General features: G+C 44.2%; 1 protein-coding gene across 2 annotated transcripts in view; it reads right to left on the reverse strand.

Moving 5' to 3' along the window:
* Positions 1-22,368, reverse strand: part of EMCN (endomucin) — a 95,478-nt gene extending 73,110 nt beyond the window's left edge. Inside the window, exon 1 of one of the 2 annotated variants that reach the window (XM_034772144.1) lies at positions 22,159-22,368. In XM_034772144.1, the coding sequence (XP_034628035.1) occupies positions 22,159-22,219 (61 nt within the window). In that variant the 5' untranslated portion in view covers positions 22,220-22,368. The remainder of the gene's footprint in view (positions 1-22,158) is intronic. The other variant, XM_034772145.1, reaches the window with a different exon arrangement.
* Positions 22,369-25,956: the final 3,588 nt, after the last annotated feature.

A 25,956-nucleotide genomic window follows, 5' to 3' on the forward strand; every position in this document is an offset into this window, starting at 1 on the left:
TAGATAATAATAATTGTGGACAGTTCATTGTTGGAAAGAAAATGTGCACACAAGGAGTGATTCAGATGATAGGATAGAAGAGGAGCCATGAGGGAAATTTGCCTCTTCAATTACTCCTCTATTTGGATTTCTCATCTTTCCTGTACAGTTATTCCTAACAATGTAAGCCCAGGGTTCAAACTCAGGCTCAAACCTAATCCTCCTTCCAACTACACACAAATCACACTAACGCAGGGCTTGGACGCAGGCAGGGATAGAGGGGCCGAGCATGAGGCAAGCTGGGACCCAAGGTTCGAGCCCTATTGCTTTGCAGTGTCGATGCAGTGCTCTGGGACTCTGCCAAAAGTATCCCACAATCCCATGGGCTGACTTTTTGTCCTCTGTATGGTGAAGTTTGGTGGACAGTCAAGTTTTCCCACAATGCACCACAAACAAAGGAAGTCTGGGATATGGGTGGTTGGACTTGGGCCCACTTTATGCAGTATAGATGTCGGAGCTTCAGGTTGGGACCCAGGGTTCAACAGTTCCTAACCTGGGGTTACAAATTAGGGTAGATGCTCAAACCCTAGATTAACAAACCCATGGTCTGCTAACTCAAGTCCTACTAACCCTGGGTTTACATTGCAGTTTTGACATACACCAAGTGTTAAATGAATTTGAATGGGAGGAGTGGAAATGGATCACATTTTACCACAGCCTTTTCAATACTATGTAAGCAATGACATTTTAAAAGCAACCAGGATAATGACAAGGAGTGGAATTCATTAAAGGAATTCTTCTAGCCCCTTCTCTCCAGTAGGCAATGCACTGTATATGGCTAGTTCATTTCCATCAGATGTGACTTTTGTTGCTCACTGCAATTCAGGGAGTCAACTAGTTCCATGAGCAGTTCACTACCGTTAATCAGCAGGGTCAAAAGTTCCAGATACTCTTAAGAGCAGAGTGGTTTTGATCTTTGGGTACAAAACTAACAACTCAGTATAACCCTCCCTATAATACTTTTGAGTTTCCTGTAAAGTACAGTAACTCCTCACTTAACGTAGTTATGTTCCTGAAAAATGCGACTTTAAGTGAAACAATGTTAAGCGAATCCAATTTCCTCATAAGAATTAATGTAAATGAGGGGGTTAGGTTCCACGGAAATTTTTTTCACCAGACAAAAGACACACATATACACACACACAGTATAAGTTTTAAACAAACAATTTAATACTGGTACACAGTGATGATGATTGTGAAGCTTGGTTGAGATGGAGGAGTCATAAGGTGGGATATTTCCCTTACTGCTAAATGATGAACTAACAATTGGCTGAGCCCTCAAGGGTTAACTCTCTCTCTACACAAGGCAGCAGGAATGGAGGGAGATATGCGTATTTCCCTTAAGTACACTGCCTTGTTAATTAGATCAGCTTGCTGAGAGGGCAGCTGCTGCAAGCTCCCTCCGTCCTGAGCCCTGCTCTATGGAAGATGGGGTAAGCGGGGTGCAGGAGCAGGAAGGAGGAGGACACCCTGACATTAGCCCCCCTCTTCCTTTCCTCCCACCACACAGCAAGCAGGTGTCTCAGGGAGCAGCTCCAAGGCAGAGGGCAGGAGCAGCACATGGGCAGTGGGGGAGGGACACAGCTGAACTGCTGGGCAGCTGCTGCACAGGGAACTTAGGGGAGTGGGGAGCTGATAGGGGGCTGCTGGTCCACCCTGGTTCCAAGCCCCCACCAGCTAGCTGCAACGGGCTGCTCTTCCTGCAAGCAGTAGACAAAGCAGGCAGCTGCCAAACGACGTTAGAAGAGAGCAGGGCCGGCTCCAGGCACCAGCTTGCCAAGCAGGTGCTTGGGGCAGCCACTCCGGAGAGGGGCGGCACGTCCGGCAATTCGGCGGACGGTCCCTCACTCCCACTTGGAGCAAAGGACCTCCTGCTGAATTGCCGCCACAGATCGCGATTGCGGCTTTTTTTTTTTTTTTTTTTTTGCCGCTTGGGGCGGCAAAAACCCTGGAGCCAGCCCTGGAAGGGAGCATTACACACCTTTAAATGAGCATGTTCCCTAATTAATCAGCAACGTAACAACGAAACAATGTTAACCGGGAAGGCTTTAAGTGAGGAGTTACTGTACACCATTAAGACTGAAGTCTTTAACCCCATTGTATGCCAGTCAAACAGCAACAGGGGTGACAAGCCATGGCGAAGTCACATTTTGCCTGTACAAGGCTCTTATATTACGATCTTGATTGCACAGCATTAGTAATTTATTATTATTTAACATTTAGACAGTAATGCCTAGAGGCCAACCTCATCAGGGCCCCATTGTGTTAGGTGCAGTACACACAAACATACCAATGATTAGAATTCTAGTTATTCAAAATATTTCTGAGACATTGAAAACAGTTAAAGAAATGATGGTTCAGTTAATCAGGAGTAACCTGAAAGTTACATATGCTGCAAGACAATGCTGAAATGTAGCCATGGTGTGTCAGTTAAGTGGTGTTTGAGTAAATGCTGTTGTACCATACTATACATATCAAAAAGATCAGTGGGCACCACAGAAATTCTGGGGAAAAGGATTTATATCCCAAACAGAATGCACTATCAGGAAGTTTAAACCTAACTTTAATAGTGTCTCTTTAAAATCAAGTATGGTCACTATTTCCAACCTAGGCATTCAAAAATCATGAGATTAGAATAAAACTCATGAGTTTTTAAAAGTAATAAGCTTGGGGTGGGGGGGTTGTCTTCTGGTGTTTGGAGCCCTTGGGTTCACATTTTCACCTTTTCTTTCACTTTCCTCTGTAACCATGAGGCCTAAAAACTAATTTTTTAAAAAATCATAAAAGCTGAGGTTCTCATGTGTTGAACCCAGGGGCAGGAGCTTTAGGAGAAACACCAAATACTGCAAGACTTGTAATAAAATTACACTAAATGTAGCCATTTGTTAATTTCATCAGGCAAAAGACAAACTGCCTCCCAGTTTGTTTATATTTCAGCCACAAGCTTGTGGAGCAGTTATAACATACTTCATGCACACATTCAAAAGTGCTTGCAAAGGTAAACAAATATTACCAGCCAATTTGAAATTGCATTTGCCTATCACCAGTCTACCTTACGCTGGCACACACAATGTCATTCTAGTGCTAGTGTGGATAGAAAATGCTGGCACTGCAGGGGCACCATTGCAAGTGGTGTTCTCAGCACAGTCCCTAATGCTCGTGCAACCCTTTCTGTGACTACTCTGTGCACTGTCTCTTGTATTCCTGTTTGTTTCTAGCTTTGAGCTACTGCAGTTTCAGTGATTTTATTCATACAAATTTTCTGTTTTGGAAGCCGCAGTGCAATGATTGAAGGGAGTGGTTATATATAGCGGTTCTCAACCAGGGGTCTGGGGCTCCTTGGGGGGCAGCGAGCAGGTTTCAGGGAGTCCGCCAAATAGGGCCAGCGTTAGATTAGCTGGGGCCCAGGGCAGAAAGCCAAAACCCCATCACATGGGGCTGAAGCCTGGGGCCCTGAGCTCTGCCACGCAGGACTGAAGCCGAAGCCTGAGTAACGTATGTGGCATGGGGCCCCAGGCAATTGGCTTGCTTGCTATCCCCTAACACAGGCCCTGGCTTTTATACGCAGAAAATGAGTTGTTGTGGCACAGGTGGGCCATGGAGTTTTTATAGCATACTGCGGTGGGTCTCAGCAAGCAAAAGGCTGAGAACCCCAGGTTATATGGTCAGGCTGAACAGATTCACAACAGTCAGGTTTAATTGCCCCATTGCAAGTTGTAAAGGGGGATTTTTCTAGTACAGACTAGGCTAAAAAGTTTAAGCCAAGGAGACGTGCCAATGTCTTTAGGCTTAGGTACAGAGCAGCGTAAAGCAATGGCCCACCCTCATTTCAGTTTGCCAAACAGACACCCTCCCCTTCAAACACCATCCCTTATAAAGGGCAAATTAAACCTCAGTTTTTAAACACACTCAGAGTTGCAGACCCCTCTTCCAGAAGCATGAAGAAGGGAGACATCCACTCCCACAGCAGGGGGACATTCAGGCCTTAAGGGAAGCTAGCAAGGCCAGAGTGTCGCAGAAGGGCAGTCCTATTATGACCGGTTGAGGGTAGGGCAGCTCCCTGCTTTGATGTGGGAAGCGAAGGGAGTAGAAGCAGCTGGGAATAAGAGGAGGGAAGGGCAATGAGTAGATAAGAACCAGAACCCAAGCTATAGCAATGCGAAAGGAGAAGGGATAATGGTGCTGCTGAGAGGGAATCTAAGCCACACAGAACAGGAGGCCTCTCACCATGACAGCTGGGAGTGACCAAAGGAAGAAAGGGGAAGCAGTGGAACCTGATGCAATTTCTCTACAAGAGAACAAAGAGCAGCAGGAAGTGAAACGCTGGTGTTGATACTTCTTCTTCCCCTTCCCAGAACACATGGGTACCACTCCCTGTGCACCAGACAAACAGTCCATAAAAGCTATTTATATGCAAAGTGCACAGAAAACTGTTCCTACACAAAATACTATAGAGCAGAATGAACAGAATAATAGTGAATAACTACTGGCAAAGTGGCTTAAGATAGTTAATGGCATATTGTCAGCTTATGAATCAAACTTTAGCCTAAATATTTTTACCCATTGTCATAAATAGTACTTAAAAATAACTAATGGACTAAAGAAAAAGCATTTCTGTCACTAGCTGTACAGTTTGCAGACTTTGTGCTCTGACAAAGTCTAGTCAGTTTCACTGATCCCCCTGTATAGTCAGGCAAAAACCAATCAAAACTACCTACTGCAGTATCTCCACCTTTGCATTTCCAATGAACTCTGTGTGCCTATGGGAAGCTCTACACTACAAACTTCAGCCAGCATAGCTGTCAGGGGAGTGATGAGATGCGGTCCCTGGCCAGCATAGCCATATTAGCAAAAGCCCCTAATGTAGATGAGCTTTTGCTGGTATAGCTTTTTTCACTCAGGGGCTGGAGCTGAGATAAGCCATACTGGCAAAAGCATGAGTTTTACCGGTATAAACTGTGACACTTTTGTATTTTTATATCTGATTTTGTGAGCAAGTAGTTTTTAAGTGAGTTAAAACTTGGGGAAATGCAAGATAAATCAGACTCCTGAAAGAGGTAGAGTAGTCTGCAAAGGATGAGAGTGACTGCTCCAGACCATCTCCCTCCCTTCTCCCTTGGGCGGGGAGGGAAAGGGAGGAAGGAGGAATTGCAGGAGTCACTAAGGGATGATCTACCCACAAACTTGGGCTGATTTAACTAAATCAATTTTAAAATATGGTTTTGAATAAACTGGTGCACGTTTGTGTGTAGACAAGGCCTCAGGCTCCTCCTGTGCACCATATGGAGGAGTAAGAGAGAGAACAAAGTGAAAACCTTTATCCCTCACAACAATCAAGCGTGGGAATATTGATCCCCTTCCAACTCACCCCACCCAATAGCTGAGAGAAGGCTATAGCACTCTGAATTATGCTTAATTGCTATTATGTTGAGACCTTAATTGCCAAGTTTAATCCTGGACCATATTTTTAAGGAGATAAAATGGAAGCCCTAGAAGATCTTAACCTATAAAAGGAAACAGCCATTTTAAAGCAAACAGGGTATTTTATTATAGTTAGTTTGTTTAGCACAATGTACTCAGCCCTGCACATTTCCCAAAAAAGCAGACTCTGTTAAGACTAAGTACATTCTGCTTTTTTGGGGTAGTGTACAAGGTTGACAACATGGAATAGGACTCGTATACTGATGCACTTATCATATTCAATTAAAAAGTTTGCCAAATGTACAGACAAGTATAAAGCTGCCTTCGTTGTTTTACAGGCAGTTGTCATACATTCACTAAACGGGATCTCTTGCTCAGCTTTTGATAGCGAGGGTAAGATTTTTCAAAAGCACCTAAGTGACTTAGTGAAAGTCAATGTGACTTGGGCCTCTAAATTACTTAGGTGCTTTTCAAAGTTTTTACCCTAAAACATTTTAAGAATGTGAAGGGGAAGGAGTTAATCATTACTGAGAACGGGCTAATACCACTGCCCTGCATCAGATGGATTCAGAACCACTTAGCTGTTTGCCATGGGCTCTATACTGCTAACAGCTTATTGAGATTCTGCATTGGAGGGGAGGGCCTGTTCTTTTAGAGCACAAAGATCTTAATTCTATTCTTTCTATTGCCTGGAAATACCAGGTGGTCAAGATGCACACCAGTGTGACAACTATGAAGTCCTACATAGATTTATTACCGTACTTTTTTTGCTTCCCCCAAATCAGTAAATTTTGGGTATGAAAATAAGGGACAAAGGAGAACCTGAGTATGAGTCAACTGGTAGTTATCTTCTGTCATGCACTGTCGCTATAGCATGCAGTAAAATCATGGGTTTGTGGCTAGCTCTAAGCCCTGGTCTACACAACAGGGTTAGGTTAAATTTAGCCTTGTTAGGTCGATTTTATAATGACTGCGTCTACACAAGCAACCCCATTCCATCAACCTAAAGGGCTCTTAAAATCGACTTCTGTACTTCTCCCCAGCGAGGGGAGTAGTGCTAAAATCGACCTTGCTGGGTCGAATTTGGGGTAGTGTGGATGCAAATCGATGGTATTGGCCTCTGGGAGCTATCCCAGAGTGCTCCATTTTGACTGCTCTGGACAGCACTTTGAACTCTGATGCACTAGCCAGGTACACAGGAAAAGCCCGGGAACTTTTGAATTTCATTTCCTGTTTGGTCAGTGTGGTGAACTCAGCAGCATAGGTGACCATGCAGTCCCCCGAGAATCGTAGAGCGTAGAATGTTTCTACGCTCTCCCTATCATCTCCATCCCTGAGATGATATAACAACAATAGATTAGAAGGCGAAAAAAATGCACTCGCGATGACAGGTTTTCTGAGCTCATGCAGTCCTCCCGCACTGATAGGGCACAGCTTAATGCATGGAGGCATTCAGTGGCAGAGGCCAGGAAAGAATTAAGTGAGTGCAAAGAGTGGAGGCAGGACGCGATGCTGAGGCTAATGGGGGAGCAAACGGACATGATGAAGAGTCTGTTGGAGCTGCAGAAAAGCCAACAAGAACACAGACCCCCCCTGCATCCACTGTATAACTGCCTACCCTCCTCCCCATGTTCCATAGCCTCCTCACCCAGACGTCCAAGAATGCGGGGGGGGGGGGGAGGAGGGTAGGGAACCCAGCTGCTCCACTCCAGAGGATGGCCCAAGCAACAGAAGACTGTCATTCAAACAGTTTGATTTTTAGTGTGGCTACAATAATCAATGTGGCCTTGTCCCTCCCTCCTCCCCCACCCCACCTGGGCTACCTTGTCCGTTATCTCATTTTTTTAAATTAATAAAGAAAGAATGCATGGTTTGAAAACAATAGTTACTTTATTTCGAAGGGGGGAGGGTGGTTGGCTTACAGGGAATTAAAATCAACAAAGGGGGCGGGTTTGCATCAAGGAGAAACACACACAACTGTCACATCGAAGCCTGGCCAGTCATGAAACTGGTTTTCAAAGCCTCTCTGATGCGCAGCATGCCTTGCTGTGCTCTTCTAATCATCCTGGTGTCTGGCTGCTCAAAATCGGACACCAGGCGATTTGCCACAACCTCCCACCCTGCCATAAATGTCTCCCCCTTACTCTCACAGATATTATGGAGCACACAGCAGCAGCAATAACACTGGGAATGTTGGTTGTGCTGAGGTCTGACCAACAGTGCCAGTGAGCTTTTAAACGTCCAAAGGCACATTCTACCACCATTCTGCACTTGCTCATGCTTGCCGTGGTATGCCGTCTGCACGGCTAACCCAGGAAAAAAGGCGTGAAACGATTGTCTGCCATTGCAGGCATTGGGAGCTTAACCCAGAATTTGAATGGGCGGCGGAGACTGCGGGAACTGTGGGATAGCTACCCACAGTGCACCGCTCCGTAAGTTGATGCTAGCCACGGTAGTGAGGACCACACTCCTCCGACTTAATGCACTTAGTGTGGACATACACAATCAAATGTATAAAATCGATTTCTAAAAATCAACTTCTATAAAATGGACTTAATTTCATAGTGTAGACATACCCTAATAGAGTAAGATTCAACTTGGCCTTACTGTATAATGCAGGAAGGGGTCATTGCAGCTGCTCCTAGTATGCATGTATTTTTAGCATATCCTGTATCTGCTATACACTCACTCCAGCCACACCCACACTTGCCATTCTGCTGCTGACATTTCTCCGGAAGCATTTGCGTTTGGAGCTTCAGATACAGCCTGACTCCCACATGAACTTCTGTGGGAATGTTAGAAATTGCTTTCATAATTACTTTACTTCCATACTGAATTAAGTCCCTGTTCATCTTTTTCCACAATGCTTAGAATAAAGCCACAAGGACTAGAAGGTATAGAACATCCCAATATTAAAGAAAGCAAAAATTAGGTATTTGTTATCACTTTAGCTACTGGTGAATGCAGAGGATAAAATATCTCATTTCTGTAACTGGGCGCAGACAAATGGCTGGGGGAATTAACTAACCATGGATATTGACTAACTGGGTCCACTCATTAGTCATTGTTTTGAATCTGCACCAGCCAGAGGGTACAGTTGGGTTCAGATTCTAAACAAGTATCTTTCTCGTGTGATTTGATGTCGCAGAGGAGAGGTGGGTGTCACTAACAGTTGAGGCAGTAGGTCAACACAGCATCCAGAAGAGGATGCTGTTCAGAGGCAATGAAGAAACAGAGGAGGTAGAGAGCATGGCACTACAGCCACTGTCTGCTGAAAGAGATACAGCTAGATAAGGTGTCCTAGTGTAACCCACACACCTCTTGGGTGAGGTGCTCTGTCCCATGTAGTGGCACCGAGACCACTTAGAAATTAATGAATCTGCTACTGCCTTAGCTAACAGCCATGTGGCTTTTAGCTCATGCAGTAGAGGCTCATGCATTTAGCTTTAGAGGTTCCAGGTTCAATCCTGCCCACCTACAACCGGGGTCTGTCAGCATTATACTAGCAGATTAAGTCACTTTCATCTCTAAATTTCAATGACATTACAAAGTAGGTGCAACCACATCACTAAATTAGCATGCTTATGAAAAGGGGTGTATCAGGGTACTTATATGTAGTGTTTCAATTATTGGCAGCATACCTCTAAGACTGCGTTATTCTGCAAGTATTTTAATAACGATCTTCCTCTTGATATTCACTTGAACCCCCATCAACCAACAGCTTCAAACGGAATCCAGTAATTCAGCAAATATATTTTCTGCCCTCAATAGCATCTACAACAAATACAGTAATGTACTACAGCACCCTGCTGTTAAAAGAACACCATTCCCAAAAAGACACTCTGAAGTTGCATTAATATAATAGGGTGTTTGGGCAGCCATCCTTTCAACACTAAAGTGATATATTTCCAAGGCTCACATGCCGTACTACAAGCTGGAGCTAAATTCTGCAGCAGGGAGCCCTGGATTCTGTAGGACTCGGATTTCCATGGCAGCCCTCAAGCAAATTTTAAAATTGAAACTTTTATTGAATCCCCTGTGAAACTGAATAACTACCATCATTAAAGTATCACCAGTGTCATTTACTTCGATATTCAGTTCAATTGCGCGAACATTCAATTTTCATTGTGCTGCAGCATTTTGTATTAGCAATACATCCGTACTGGAGAAGCTGTCAGGGGGAAGCTGAAAGTTTTGTCAGCTCTGAGAGGGATATGTGGAGCTTTTTGGCATCTGGGGAAGTAATTGGGCCAGAGGACAGTTGAAGCTACAGGCACAGCTGAAGGGATGAAACTACTCTTTCCCTTCTTCTCTTGAAGGGTTTGATGTGATCATTTTGGGGGATTAGAGGGTGCTGACTTTCTAGTTCCTTGTTAGCAACTAGCTTTCCCACTGCTTCTAACAACAACTTTTCACTTAAATGGCCAGCTGCAAAACAATTAGCAAGTTTACATTATTTGATGTCCGAGTTCAATCACGCTGAGAATATGGGTAATGCCCTTAGCCTGAAATCATCTCTCTGAGATATCTACAGCCATTGACATATAATCACTGTATTTGTTTACACTGCAAAGAATATCGTCGCAGCCTTAAAGGCTAAGATTTATTTATTTTTTAAAGAAAAGTCTACATTCTGTACTGGGGGGTGGAACCCGTGGCAAAACCTGCAGTCAGGAAGTCCTGGGATATGCCAGACTGATTATTTCTAGTCATTATGAAGCAAAAAATTCATATCTCAGACCAGGAGGGTAATTACATTATAAAATTGTATATAAATTATTATATAGAAAAGAGCTAGATTCTTTGGCCAGGAAGGCAGCAGATGCTAACCTTACTGCCACTGTTTTCCCCGGACTAGCTAAAAATCAAGGATTTTGGCATGTTAGTTAGTGTTGCCTCACTAGCCATACATGTCATGCCCAAATATGGATCCCTTTGGTATATTAATATTCTGCTAAAAATGATAAGAAGAAAGAATTAACAACTCATTAAGACAACCAATGATTCAATTAACTTAACCCTAATGCTTGAATTGCACCAGTGTTCTTCAAAAAAACTTCAACTCTGTGCACCTGAGATGTTAATACAAACTGAATGTGCTCTTTAAAAGGATTAAATATCTTGTAGGCTAGCAATGCTGGAGTATATCTCCCATGCTGGCAAGATGAACAATTTCATTAGAATGATAAGGCTAGGCAGAAAGGCTACAGTCTATGTATGTGATGAGAAAATACCACTTTGGTATTTGCTTCTTGCTCTCAGCCACCTGCAGTGTGCTGCTATCTACAATCTACAGCAAACACCCCAGAACATCCTAGTGCAAGTGTAAATGAGATTAAACGTTGTTTTGAAAATACTTTATCAACACATGGAAGGGATTGGGGGGGAGGGGCTCAACAGTCAATGTGAATTAAGTGCCTCACTCCCTGAGGCACTTCATTGAAAATCCCACCCATATTTATTAGTTCAATATATAATGCTTAGTACACTAGTATATTCTAGCATGGCAGCTGAAGAGTACATATAGTTAGGGGCTTGAATCCTCAGATGCATGAGATCAGCATTTGGGGTACACTTCAGGGTGGAAGTGATGGCTTTTGCCTTTATTTATTTATTTATTTTGCTCTCCCCTCAAACCTGGGGCTGGCCAATGGCTGATTCATGCCTGGCACTATTTAGGGCACTCTCGGCTCAAGCCCCATAAGCTAAACCAGTGTGAGCCCTGTAAGGGCCATTATACCAGCCAGGCATCATAGTGTTCTCCAGCCACGCCCTCTCCTTTCCCAGACATACTGGAAAAGAGATCAGCAACAGATGATATAGAGATGGTGTCATATTTAAACATGCCCAGTCCCACGTGTTTCCTTTTTGCTACTGGGCATGTCCACTCTTTGCTATGTCTCCAGCTGTACACCACTGAGGAGTTCTCTGAGACAAAGTGAATTGCCAGTTGACTGTTTAAGAAAGTATCGTATAAAAGGGCTGCCACCACCAGGCTGCCCTCCTGCATGACTGTGGAGATACAGGTGAGTCCTGTCTGTTTTCTCCTACAGTCCCTGGAGCCAACCAAGCTGCCCATCTTCTTCACCACAGATTAGACTAAGGCTAGGTCTACACTACCCGCCTGAATCGGCGGGTAGAAATCGACCTCTCGGGGATCGATTTATCGCGTCCCTACGGGACGCGACAATCAATCCCCGAATCGGCGCTCTTACTCCACCAGCGGAGGTGGGAGTAAGCGCCGCCGACAGAAAGCCGCAGAAGTCGATTTTGCCGCCGTCCTCACAGCGGGGTAAGTCGGCTGCGATACGTCGAATTCAGCTACGCTATTCACGTAGCTGAATTTGCGTATCTTAAATCGACTCCCCCCTGTAATGTAGATGTACCCTAATAGTCATGTCCCCCTCCTGGAAAAGGAACATTGTCCCTCTCAGAGTCCAATTCTAGACCTGAACCCAGGAATAATTACTACAATTCCACCTTCAACAAGCTCCTCCAAGTCAGAATTCTCACCCCCGCCCTCCGATCCCAAAGTAAGGCAGGTTAACATGCAGCGGTCCTCCTGCCCTGCACTCCGGGGCCCATCTCCACGCCACACATCCATGAGTCAACAATTCCTCCAATTACTATGCCCCTATTCCAGGGCCTCCACATCTCTGGCAATTCTCCATGCTTCTTGCAGCTCTTCTCTCACAGCCTTCAACTCCAACTGTTCTGCAAGAGGGTTCCCTGCAGCATTCCACTCCTCGGGCCTCTTTGCTTGGAGTCCCACCCCTGCTCATGGGAACCTCCCTCCAGAATCAACTCTCTGGTTCCTGGGCTCAATCTGCACTGACTGAGCTGGTTCTTCCCCTTTATCGAGGATTCTCTGCACAAGTTTTCTACGCAGCAGGGTTCCCTCACTCTGGCCATTTCTCTCCAGCAACTCCTATCCATAGCTCTCTCCCAACAGTTCTCTCTCTGCACTAGGTCTCTTCACCAGCTGCTCTTAACTACTGCTCTCTTGAGGCTCATAGAGCTCCTGACAGGCAACTGTCACCAGCTACTTACTGCTCCTTCCCTATTCCCCTTTCACAACTGCTGCCTGAGTCTTCATAGAGGCCAGGTGCTCTCTCTCAGGCCTAGTTGGGAAGGAACTAACCAGTCACAGGAGAACTGGACCCATTTCCTCTTTAAGGGGCCTTATGCACTACTGGAGCAATTCAAATGGCTTATCTCACAGGCCAAAATCTGGCCCAGGGATTCCAATCCCCCAGTTTAAGAATGGGATACCTGTTTCTTTGCATGCTGGCCTGGTCCTGGGCTTGCCAAGAGAAGATTATGGGATTGTATTAGAGCCTGGCCTAGATTCCTGACTTGCTGTATGGAAGCAACAGCTCCTGCATATCCACTGGGCCGAATTCTGCGTTAAATGACACCCCTCGCAATCCTAGTGAATTTTGACAGTTTTGCCGAGCGTTTTAGTCAGGGCAGAATTTCTCCAGCAGTGGCCATAGTTTTATAGCATCCCAACCCCAACAGACCTTTTTACTAACCAATGACCATGTACATTTTTAAACATGGGATTTATAAAAAGATGATCGGTCTTAAATTTGCTTCAGCAGAAAAATCAGAAGTTCACTGCAGTACAAAATCAGTAACATCTCTCTGTGGGTTGATGCTCTGTGGTCTGAACATTCTTTAAGCTATAATGACAGTTTCACGGCAGAATGTCACCAGTTAGAACCTTCTTTAGTCTAGTAGGAGACAGTAGGTCTCAAAAGAGTTTTGTCATTTATGTATCTACAGATTTTTGCAGAGGTTGGAGATAAGCATGTAGGTAAACAGAAGGTCAAACACTGAGCTTCTTACTCATTCTTTAATTAGGAAAAGCTCATTGACTTCAGTGGATATTTTGCCTGGATAAAGTCCTCTGGATTTGGTCCAGATATAGGAGACAGAAAAAAATACACCAAAATCATTTCAAGTGAGTGAGTATGAAAGCAAGACAGCCTCTGGTTTGGTATTTTTAATATTATATAGTGTCATGTTTGCAGCCAGAGGTGGCTGAATTTAATATGCCCTAAGGATCCAGCTTCCATTTGTTCTGGCTGCACATCATGTCCTGCTCACCAGTCAAGTGAGCTATTTCTACTCTCAGCTTGTGTTTCCTTATCTTATCCACCAGTTGAACCTGACTTTGTGTTTGGGAGTAAAACATCCTATGGAACAAAACAAAAATCGTAAGTTTACCTTTGAAATCCACAAGCCATTATTGGCCCAACATGAGACAGCAGTAATGAGTCAAAGGAATGTGTAAGGAGGGAGAAAACCACCTGCCCAGGAACTAACGCTCAATTAAAGCTAGAGTAAATTCCATTTACTGCAATTTGATGTTTGAAAATGTCCATCTTGCAAAATTGATTTCAGATGTCCCCACCTACTAACAACTGACAAATCCCAAAATGTTTACAGTGCAAGTTCAAGTTCAGTTCAGATAAGCATCCAAAATTCAGCCAGCTACCCAAAGCCTATTCAATTTCTTGAGTTTGCACAACTAAACAGATGACCTGTTACAGCATTTGAGATCTCAACCAAAATAGGAGGGGAAAGGAACACAAAATGGGAAGAAAACATATTCAAGTGTTGCAATAGCTCAAAAAAAATGGTTCCCTTTGCATCTAGTTCCTAAAACAAATGAGGGTTTGTGTATATGGGGAGATGGGTGAGGTAAGGAGAGGAGAACAGTTTGTCCATCTTTTCTGGCTACAATTAATGATACTTACAAACTTAAAGCACATCTAAATAGAAATGCAAACAACCATCACTTGAAAGTGCTCCTGTTAATTAGTATCATTTGTCTCAAGCTGCAAAGCTAGAATCTGGCAGTTTGGTTTGTCTGGTTATAGAGATGGGGTGACCCACAAAGCTTAGTAGTGTTCAGATCTGGGGGATTTGGTTTAGGTCCATCTCATTTAGGGTTTGCCACAAAGGCTAATGAAATCAATGGAAAGACTTCAAATGACTTCAGTGCCCTTTGGATCAGGCCTGTAGTGCCAAATTCTGCCCCACCCCCATCCCACACACCTGCCCCCCACACTAATTTAATAGTACCTTTCTCTGCAAGTACTTCTGTTTGTTTCGAATGCCTGATTTTGACAGGAGTGCTTGGAGGGCAAAGTGCTACTCACTGTCAGGAAAAGTCACAGAATCAGGTGCTTAGTGAATATATGTACTTTGCTTTGAAGAAGAGATGCATTGTAGAAGTGCTAGGTATTATTCTATAAGCACATGCTAATGCCTACACTCCACTGAAAATTAGAGCACAAGCTTCACTGTAGTCATGGTTTATTTCTTCAGGAAAATAAACCTTGGTGCTGACTCAGAAGGAGTGTCTGTATTTGATCATCAAAGGTAGGGACCATCAAATTGTGCAGGTAAATGTGTGGTTACGCAGGTGGTGTCAGAGAGGGAGCTTTGGATTCGTCGACCATGGGATGTTGTTCCAGGAAGAAGGAATGCTAGGAAGAGATGGAATCCACCTAATGAAGAGAGGGAAGAGCATCTTCGCAGGCAGGCTTGCTAACCTAGTGAGGAGGGATTTAAACTAGGTTCGCTGGGGGATGGTGACCTAGGCCAGGAGGTAAGTGAGGAAGTGGGATACCAGGAGGAAACACAAGGAGGAGGGTGCAAACAGGGGAGGCCTCCTGATTCATACTGAGAAAGTGGGGCAATTGGCTAGTTATCTTAGGTGCATGTACATGAACACAAGAAGCCTGGGAAACAAGCAGGAAGAATTGGAAGTCCTGGCACAGTCAAGGAACTATGATGTGATTGGAATAACAGAGACTTGGTGGGGTAACTCACATGACTGGAGCACTGTCATGGATGGGTATAAACTTTTCAGGAAGGACAGGGAGAGGAGAAAAGGTGGAGGAGTTGCACTGTATGTAAGAGAGCAGTATGATTGCTCAGAACTCCAGTATGATACTGGAGAAAAGCCTCTTGAGAGTCTTTGGGTTAAGTTTAGAGGTCAGAGCAACAAGGGTAATGTCATGGTGGGCATCTGCTATGGACCACCAGATCAGGAGGATGAGGTAGACGAGGCTTTCTTCGGACAATTAACAGAAGTTTCCAGATCACAAGCCCTGGTTCTCATGAGGGACTTCAATCACCCTGACATCTGCTGGGAGAGCAATACAGCAGTGCACAGACAATCCAGGAAGTTTTTGGAGAGTGTTGGAGACAAATTCCTGGTGCAAGTGTTGGAGGAACCAACTAGGGCCCATGCTCCTCTTGACCTGCTGCTCACAAACAGGGAAGAATTGGTAGGGGAAGTAGAAGTGGTTGGCAACCTGGGCAGCAGTGACCATGGGATGGTGAGTTCAGGATCCTGACAAAAGGCAGAAAGGAGAGCAGCAGAATACGGACCCTGGACTTCAGAAAAGCAGACTTAGACTCCCTTAGGGAACTTATGAGCAGGATTCCCTGGGAGGCTAACATGAGCGGGAAAGGAGTCCAGGAGAGCTGGCTGTATTTTAAAGAAGCCTTATTGAGGGTGCAGGAACAAACCATCCCGATGTGCAGAAAGAATAGCAAATATGGCAGGCGACCAGCTTGGCTTAACAGAGAAATCTTCAGTGAGCTTAAACCCCAAAACAAGCTTACAAGAAGTGGAAATTTGGACAGATGACCAGGGAGGAGTATAAAAATATTGCTAGAGCATGCAGCGGTGTAATCAGGAAGGCCAAAGCACAATTGGAGTTGCTCCTAGCAAGGGATGTGAAGGGTAACAAGAAGGGTTTCTAAAGGTATGTTAGCAAGAAGAAGGTGGTCAGGGAAAGTGTGGGACCCTTACTGAATGGCAGAGGCAACATAGTGACAGATGATGTGGAAAAATCTAAAGTACTCAATGCTTTTTTTGCTTTGGTCTTCACAGACAAGGTCAGCTCCCAGACTGTTGCACTGGGCAGCACAGTATGGGGAGGAGGTGAGCAGCCCTCAGTGGTGAAAGAACAGATTAAGGACTTTTAGAAAAGCTGGACATGCACAAGTCCATGGGGCCAGATCTAATACAGCCGAGGGTGCTGAGGGAGTTGGCTGATATGATTGCAGAGCCATTGGCCTTTATCTTTGAAAACTCATGGCGATCAGGGGAGGTCCTGGACGATTGGAAAAAGGCAAATATAGTGCCCATCTTTAAAAAAGGGAAGGAAGAGAATCTGGGGAACTAAAGACCGGTCAGCCTCACCTCAGTCCCTGGAAAAATCATGGAACAGGTCCTCAAGGAATCCATTTTGAAGCAGTTGGATGAGAGGAAGGTGATCAGGAACAGTCAACATGGATTCACCAAGGGAAAGTCATGTCTGACCAACCTGATTGCCTTCTATGATGAGATAACTGGCTCTGTGAATATGGGGAAAGCGGTGGATGTGGTATATCTTGACTTTAGCAATGCTTCTGATACGGTCTCCCACAGTATTCTTGCCAGCAAGTTAAAGTATGGATTGGATGAATGGACTATAAGGTGGATAAAAAGCTGGCTAGATCATCAGGTTCAACGGGAGTGATCAACAGCTCAATGTCCAGTTAGCAGCCGGTATCAAGCGGAGTGCCTCAGGGGTCAGTCCTGGGGTTGGTTTTATTCAACATCTTCATTAATGATCTGGATGATGGGATGAATTGCACCCTCAGCAAGTTTGCAGATGATACTAAGCTGGGGAGAGAGGTAAATATGCTGCAGGGTAGGGATAAGATCTAGAGCGACCTAGACAAATTGGAGGATTGGGCTAAAATAAATCTGATTAGGATCAACAAGGACAAGTGCAGAGTCCTGCACTTAGGATGGAAGAATCCCATGTACTGCTACAGGCTGGGGACTGACTGGCTAAGTGGCAATTCTGCAGAAAAGGACCTGGGGATTTCAGTGGATGAGAAGCTGGATATGAGTTAACAGTGTCCCCTTGTTGCCAAGAAGGCTAACGACATATTAGGCTGCATTAGTAGGAGCACTGCTAACAGATCAAGGAAAGTGATTATTCCCCTCTATTCAGCACTGGTATTGCGTCCAGTTTTGGGCCCCCACTACAGAAAGGATGTGGACAAATTGGAAAGAGTCCAGCGGAGGGCAACGAAAATGATTAGGGGGGCACATGACGTATGTGGCTGAGAGAACTGGGGTTATTTAGTATACAGAAGAGAAGAGTGAGGGGGGTTTTGATGGCAGCCTTCAACTACCTGAAGGGGGGTTCCAAAGAGGATGGAGCTCGGCTGTTCTCAGTGGTGGCAGATGATAGAACAAGGAGCAATGGTCTCAAGTTGCAGTGGAGAAGGTCTAGGTTGGATATTAGGAAAAACTATTTCACTAGAAAGCTGGTGAAGCACTGGAATAGGTTACGTAGGGAGGTGGTGGAATCTCCATCCTTAGAGGTTTTTAAGGCCTGGCTTGACAAAGAGCCCTGTCTGGGATGATTTAATTGGGGTTGGTCCTGCTTTGAGCAGGGGATTGGATTAGATGACCTCCTGAGGTCCCTTCCAATCCTGATATTCTATGATCCCAATTATCTCTTTGGCCCAATTTCTCTCCCAGCTGCCCCACCTACCTGTCAGATCTTTTCCCCAGGTAATAGGTAGTTGGAAGCATGATGAATCAGCCCAGGATTTCTGTGCTACGGTATATGTTTATTTTGGTGGAGACTGGGATAGTGGGAAATGTGGTTAGGCCAGAACCCTTTAATTCTAGAGTCAAGGAATTCCCAAGTCCACTGTGAAGTTTGGGATCCAGAGGGCTGAAGAGACGTCTTTAGACTAGAGTTGAGTTGTCAGGAAGTTTCTGGGGCTATTATTTTGGATCCTGAACATCTCTAGATTCATCCAGCCTCCAATAATACACTTGTGGAGGGTGACTGCCTGTCAAAATGCATGAGAGTCCAAAGAATTTCATATCCAAAACTATTGGAAAAATATTAGGAAAATATTGCTAGCTCACAGACTGAATTTAAATCCTAAAATTCTCCAGTTCTGTGGGGCTGCCAACCTCCCTCTCTCTCTCTCTCTCTCTCTGTATTTGTTTCTTGCAGGAGGCTGAGTTCAGTACTCATCAAGCTGCAGTTAACCCCTGCAGGCTAAGGAATACGACAACTGCATGTCCTTTTGGGGAGAACATTCAAAAACACTGCAGATCATAATAGTTGTATTTGTATGTGTGTGGAGAGGTTCCAGACAAATCCACAAATCACAAACATTACAACGAGAGTCAGGCCCAAGATGCACAATTTGGATGCAGTTCCAAACTTCTCCATAGTGTTGGGATGGGAGTGTTCACCTCTTAGGCTATGGTTTGGCTGAATCTATAATTTCAACTAAATATAATTCTAAAATATGACAGGTTTCAGAGTAGCAGCCGTGTTAGTCTGTATCCACAAAAAGAACAGGAGTACTTGTGGCACTTTAGAGACTAACAAATTTATTTGAGCATCAGCTTTCGTGGGCTACAGCCCACTTCATCGGATGCATAGAATGGAACAGAGAACATGAAAAGATGGGAGTTGCCCTACCAATCCTAAGAGGCTAATTAATTAAGATGAGATATTATCAGCAGGAGAAAAAAAACTTTTGTAGTGATAATCAAGATAGCCCATATCAGACAGTTTGACAAGAGGTAAGAGGATACTTAACATGGGGATATAGATTCAATGTATGTAATGGCTCAGCTATTCCCCGTCTCTATTTAAGCCTAAATTGATGGTATCTGGTTTGCATATTAATTCAAGTTCAGCAGTTTCTCGTTGGAGTCTGTTTTTGAAGCTTTTCTGTTGCAAAATTGCCACCTTTAAGTCTGTTACTGAGTGACCAGAGAGGCTGAAGTGATCTCCTACTGGTTTTTGAATGTTATGGTTCCTGATGTCAGATTTGTGTCCATTTATTCTTTTGCGTAGAGACTGTGACAGTGCCTCCTACAAAGTGGGACGAAGTCTTTTGCCAGAATGTGGGAATATTTACACTCTATTGCACAAAAAGGGATGCACAAGGGACTATACAGTTTTGAGATGCATTTGAAGGCACCCAACACACATTAGGATAGGGAGACGCAAAAAGCGGCTCTGTCATTTCTGCCTCCATTGGTAGTCAATACCTGATGCTTCAGAGGGTGATTTTTGCCCTCCCCACTCACCCTATAATGCTCCCAGACAATTGTGAAAGGCCATACATTATCTGAAGATATGAGAAGGGGAGACCATTGAAAGTCTTCAGGGTATGTCTAAAGTGCAGCTGAACGCAACACTCCTACCCCTGGCAGACACTCAAGATAGCGGATGTGGAGCTAGCTTGCTAAAAACAGCAGCATGGGGGTTGCAACTCAAGGCTCTGGATCTGAGCTTGAGTGGCTAGCCAGAATTTCTGCCAGAGCTGCAACTTCCCACTCTAGCACGAGCTCCACCACCATGAGTCTTCCCACCCAAGTCACTGCTAGCTGCAACGAAAGCATACTCTCAGAGACTAGAGGAGCAGCCAGTTAGCTTTGAGAGGGCCACTTACTAGGTTCCTAAGATGGGAAAATAGTGAACATATGTCACCTGACTTAAAAAAAAAAAAAAAAATTGAGGTTGCCATAACTGCATTTTACTTAAAAGGACACTGTCAACTTAAATCAAAGTTACTGCCTGACATTTTTTACCTGCTGTTGTTACAAAGAACACCTAGGATTATTGTAATCAAATGAAATTAAAGGAAAAATAATCCTCAATTTTCTCAATTTGTACACTTCGAGCATTTGACAGAACTTTGTGTGTATAACAGTTTCACTCTCCCCATATAGTCTCTGGGTGGGTCTTTCACACGGCAATAGGGGAGAAAAATATTTTTTAAAAATTGGAAAGTGGAATTATAAAATAACAGAAACTAGCAGGGGGATTCAGTAGCAAGTGTAGTACCTGAATTTGCTCATCTCATTTTTTGAAACTGATCAGATTTCAAGTTGATAGTGTCCCTTTAAATAAGATTGTGTCAAACAGGAGTGGATTCCTTTCTGTCCTCCACAAATTATCAATTTATGAAGTTTTCCAGCTCCACTCATGTTTCTTTTGTATGATAGAGATGGAGACATATGACTTGTATTTTTCCACACATGGTCTTCATTTTTTCTTATTATTTTATCAATGGAGTTTCAGCATGTCTGCCTTGAGTTTAAGATTTTTTTAACAGAATACAATAGTTAAAAGCAAATGTCCATTACTTGATGATATTTGCTAATTCAGCATGAGGAGCTGAACTGTTACTGCACTACCCAATTATTCCCATTCAGCCGCAGGAGAGGTGTTAGGAAATGCATTCTACAGAAACCATAGCTCTCCTTTGCATCTCCTTTAACCTGTGCATGTTGCTTTCTAATAGGCTTTTATGTTGAGCCTGCGCCTACCGAACTAATTCCACCTTGCTTTTCAAACGACCTGCAATGAATTCAAGGTTTAACAATGGCAAGAAGGCTGCTCATTCTAACCACAGCAGACAGAGCATAAATAGCAGCCCAAACACGTACTTTCAGAGTTCATACTAATCTGGCAGGGTTTGAAAAGCAAATTTTCCTGTAGCAACAACATTACATGTCAATGTCCATCACGTTTTTAACAACAATGAGCCAGAATAAAAACACAAGTGACACCACACAAGACACACTTGTTTATTTGTGCGTCAATTTCTAACACATAACCCAAGTAAAAGATTGAGGACACAGTGCCTGCAATTACTTAATCCTTTAATAACAGAGTTTCTGTTCCCAGGTTAGTAGCCAGTCATTGAAAGCCATCTGCTCTAATGATATCTGTAAAAGCTATGACTACAGATCTTCTGCATAATGGGCCAACGAAATGAGAGAGAAGAAAATCAGCTGTGTTTTCAAATTAATCCTTGATAAAGATGATGAGATGATAGTTTAAGTTATAGTTGCTTCCCTCCTCGTGAAAAGTAATTTATTCTGCTTTGAAAGTACACAAACTTTTACGCAGAAAAACATTAGAAAAAGCAGGTCAATGGCCATTATGTCACCTAGTAATATCATCAAGTATTTAGAGGCGGGAGTCACTTTTTCACATTGCAGAACTCAGACATTACTGCCCTGGGCATTGTGGGATTACACTGGAGGAATGCTACAAGACTACATGTATTTGGGGTCAACATACGCTGGCTTCTGATAAGTAGACTTGCCCAAATTCATTGCTGGTGTAATTCCAATTAAGTCAGCAGGGTTACACTAGGACACGCTGAGTCCACTGTAAGTTCCCTAATGTGTTAAGTGGTATTTTCAAATCTGACAAACATTTCAATTCCTTTTAAAAGTCCCCCAAAAGATATTTTTCAAAGGAGAAGGGGAAAAACATTTTTGAGTAAATGGCTTTTCCCACTTGCTGGGTGCTTTTAATCCCTCAGGTTTGGGAGGCTCATGACAGCTGGACAGAGATATGTCACAGAAACCAATTGGTCACTATACTATTTTCACTATAGACATTTAATTCAATTAAAAAACAGTGCCCTCCTGGCAGTGCCTCTTCCTCCAAATGCAGTTACTCAGCCCATACATGTGGGAATGAACCACTGAGCTGCTATAGTACAGTGGGGTGAAGCCTTCACTAGCAGAAACCCATAAAGCAATAACTGTGCCCGAGGGCACTTAGCTGCTTACCAAGAAAGTCAAAGGAGTGACAGAGAACAGTGCACTCTTACCATTTGCGGTGCAGATGCTGAACACAGCCAGGGAGAGAAGGGCAGCTCCAAGCAGCTTCATGCTTGTAATCTGTCGCACTGGAATTCCCTTGCAGAGCCAGGCAGGGTGTGTTCTCTCTCTGTGAGGCAGGCCCTAATTGGTAAGTGGAAAAGGTGTGCAGAGACTGTGCAAAGTCACTGCCCATTCCAACTTATTTTGGGGACTCTGATAAAGAACAGGAGGAAATGCAGCATATTCCCTCTGAGAGTTCAGTACAGAGGAGACTTATTGTTTCAGTCCTTACAGGAACTCATTTCCTTTGGCAGTCAACTGTGTTTTTGTTAATACTTTATTTTGGGTTTTTTTCAGCCCAGAGGTCAGGAAAGGTTCTAAACGAGGTAGATCTTTCTTTAGAATATGGTGTACAGCAGACCAATATTTTGTAACATATTTTGGGATATTTTTAAAATGGATATTTATTAATTATTTATTAATAGTGACAGTCCAAACAAGGGCCATTTTATAGCAAGTTATGGAAATACAGAGCAAACTGCAATTTAATATAGTCTGCAACTGAATAAATGTCAACATTTAAGACAGGAAACCTTGGAATCCCAACTGCATGGCCAGAGATGACTCAGAATCAACAGTGAGCACCAGGTGGCCTGGCATACAGGTAATTGCTGCTGGTCTTTTGCACTTTCCAAAGAGAAGGGAATGCACCATGAACCCAGAATACCCTTTCCTTACCCTGAGGTTATGTCCCAGGATGGGAAGGTCTAATTATGAAATGCAGTCTGAGTAAGTCATACTCTGCATTTGATATGAAATGGCAAGTCATTTTAACAGCCACATTCCATAGCCAGAAGGAGAGGCATTTGGACTGCCTATGAGAAACTTAGATTGGCTAACTCCCATTCTGTACTCAGTGCAGCAGCATTCAAATGATTCTTTGTCAGTCACTACTGATAGGGCTGGTCACAAATGGGCTAAAAAAACCTTCAGATTTTCTCTAAAAATGTTGAAAATTTCAAAACCAGCTCTAATCATTGCATCCAGAGTCTGACTCATAATACCATGAGGTATATTCTTGTTCTGCTGTACAGTGATTTCTAATCTTAATTCACTGCACCTTGTGATGAGGCTATATCCTTAAAAGTGTAACTCTCCACCAAGCTTTCTAATGAGCTAGAGTCCTCCTCTACTTTGACCTCCCCTCCTCCTTCTCAAAAGAGACCCTGGTGGAGTTCTGTGATACAGCCATTGGTGCCAGCTGGCAAAGGGTTCAGTAAACTCTGTGTCAGCAACTCCTAACAGGACTGACAAACTCACTACATCTAACACCATTTATAGTATTTATCCATCAAGTGTCTTGTAAGGTATCACATGAAAGGTGGTGACACACATTGGTCATTAATATCATAGTGAAATGTGTGCATTGACACTATATGAGGAATTACATATTTTCTACTGATATTATACTTTCAAATACATATCCAAGGGAGAAACATATTTCTTCCAGACTAAAGGGAAGGTAATTAAGACTCCCATATGTAAATTAAGCATTGTGTTCCAAACAAACTGGGAGCTACATTTACAGGGAAGTAAACAGGAAAAACAAGTTAACAGGGGGATGAGAGGGCAACGTGGTGCCGGCACACTGGAGAAAAACCAACTGGAATGCATTTCAAAGGTTTACTGAACTATAACTGAAGGTGTAAGGACAACACCCTCTTATTCAATTCACGGAAGAACACTCTTGAAGGAGGAGGAGGGATTTTGATCATTTGGTTGTAGGTTTGACTGAAAACCAGTAAGTTCTGCAGACAGAGTGAGGGTACAAAACAGCTTTAGACCAGAATTGTGGTCTGTTAAGATTTAGTTTCTAGAAAGTGTATTATACTTTTGTTTTATTTGTACCCAATTCTGTTTCCATTATCCTTACTTAAATCCAGTGCTTAATTTGTGTCAGGGCTTGCCCAGGCTGAGCCCCGGCACTTCTAGGTTTGACAGTTAATAACCCTGGCACCTCTGGGTTTGTCGCATCAGTTATGAAAGTAAAAAAATTGCTTGAGCCCCAGCACTTCTTTCGTTACAAATTAAGCACTGCTTAAATCTCTATCTTTGTTAATAAACTTATTCTCATTTTATGATAAATACATCTCAGTGCTTTGCTATTAAGCAAATGTGTGAAACCGGAGTTGTAACCTTCCAGCTGTGTGTATACTGTCTTGTTACTAGGTTATTCCTGTTAGTGGCCCCTGACAGGAACTGGATAGTACAAGGGAATGCTCTTCAAAGGCGGGTTTGGGAATTGGGGTGCACCTAATGTTAACCTGAAAAGCAAAATAGGACTGGCAGAGTCCTGAGAGAAAACCATGATGAAAAACTGATCTCATTTAGTGCCTGATCCAGCAATCAGCAGAGCATACAGTAATATGTGGGTAATTTTTTCCTGTTGCTGGTAAAACAAGAAAAGGGGGTGGGGAGAAAGAGGCTCTACACATACATGTTTGGTGCTCATATCTTTTTTCACTGACCTCTTATAAAACCAAAACTATACTCCAGAGCTCATATTGCAACTTCAGATTATTTTAGGAGTCCTGGGAGTCAGTACAGATCATCTTGTTTTTGTGCCCTGCCCAGTCCTCACTCCTAAGTGTAAGGGGACTCCTTACTAACATTCTTTCTCCCCCCATGAATATCAAGCTTGGAAGGGACCACAGGAGATCATCTAGTCCAACCCTCTGCTCAAAGCAGGACCAATTCCCAGACAGATTTTTGCCCCAGATCCCTAAGTGGCCCCCTCAAGAATTAAACTCACAACCCTGGGTTTAGTAGGCCAATGCTCAAACCACTGAGCTATTCCTCCCCCCTAAATTAATGGAGATATCCTATCTCCTAGAACTGGAAGAGACCTTGAGAGGTTATCAAGTCCAGCCCCCTGCCTTCACTAGCAGGACCAAGTACTCTATGGCGGTATTTTGGTTGCTAGCTCCCAGTACTAAAAGGGGAAGGGTCGATGAGAAATCAGGACCCTGAGCAGGGCCGGCTCTACTGTTTTTGCCGCTCCAAGCAGCGCGCCGAATTGCTGCCCCGGACAGCGGGGGCTGTCTGTGTGCCATTAGGGCGGCAAGCGTGTTTCCAAGGCGGCGGCAATTCGGTGGCAGCTTCTGTTTTCAGCCGGAAGACAGAAGCTGCCGAATTGCTGCTGCAGGCAGCTGAACATAGAAGCTGCCACCGAATTGCCAGCGCCGCGGAAACGCACATGCCGCCCTAACGGCACACGGACTGCCCCCGCCATCCGTGGCGGCAATTCAGCGCGCTGCTTTAAGCGGCAAAAACACACGGACTGCCCACCCTTGCAGATTGCCGCCCCAAGCACCTGCTTGGAATGCTGGTGCTGGGAGCTGGCCCTGACCCTGAGACTGACAGTCCCCAGGAACAATGGGGAGAGGCCAATGCTCCAGGTCAGCCTGATTGACAGGGCGGGCAGGCTAATCAGGGAATCAGAAGGGCCCTGTTCTCCATGTGAGCTGAAATTGCCTGGGTCAGACAGAGTAGGGCCGAGCTAAGGAGAAAGCAGGGGCCTGAGCTGAGCTGGGGAGCAGAACCGTGCCAGTCAGCAGAGCCAGAGACACAGCCCAGGGAGAGCAGATCCGCTGCTGGGAGCAGAGCTGCAGCCACAGAGCCAGAGGGGCCAGGGAAGCAGCCCGGGGGCTGGAGGCAGAGCAGCAGCATCAGTGCTGAGGCAAAGTGGAGCCGGAGCTAGAACAGTGGAGCTGGAGCAGTCTGGAGCCAGGTGTAGTGAGCAACTA

This window comes from Trachemys scripta, chromosome 5 (assembly GCF_013100865.1).
Source record: "Trachemys scripta elegans isolate TJP31775 chromosome 5, CAS_Tse_1.0, whole genome shotgun sequence".
Lineage (NCBI taxonomy): Eukaryota > Metazoa > Chordata > Testudines > Emydidae > Trachemys > Trachemys scripta.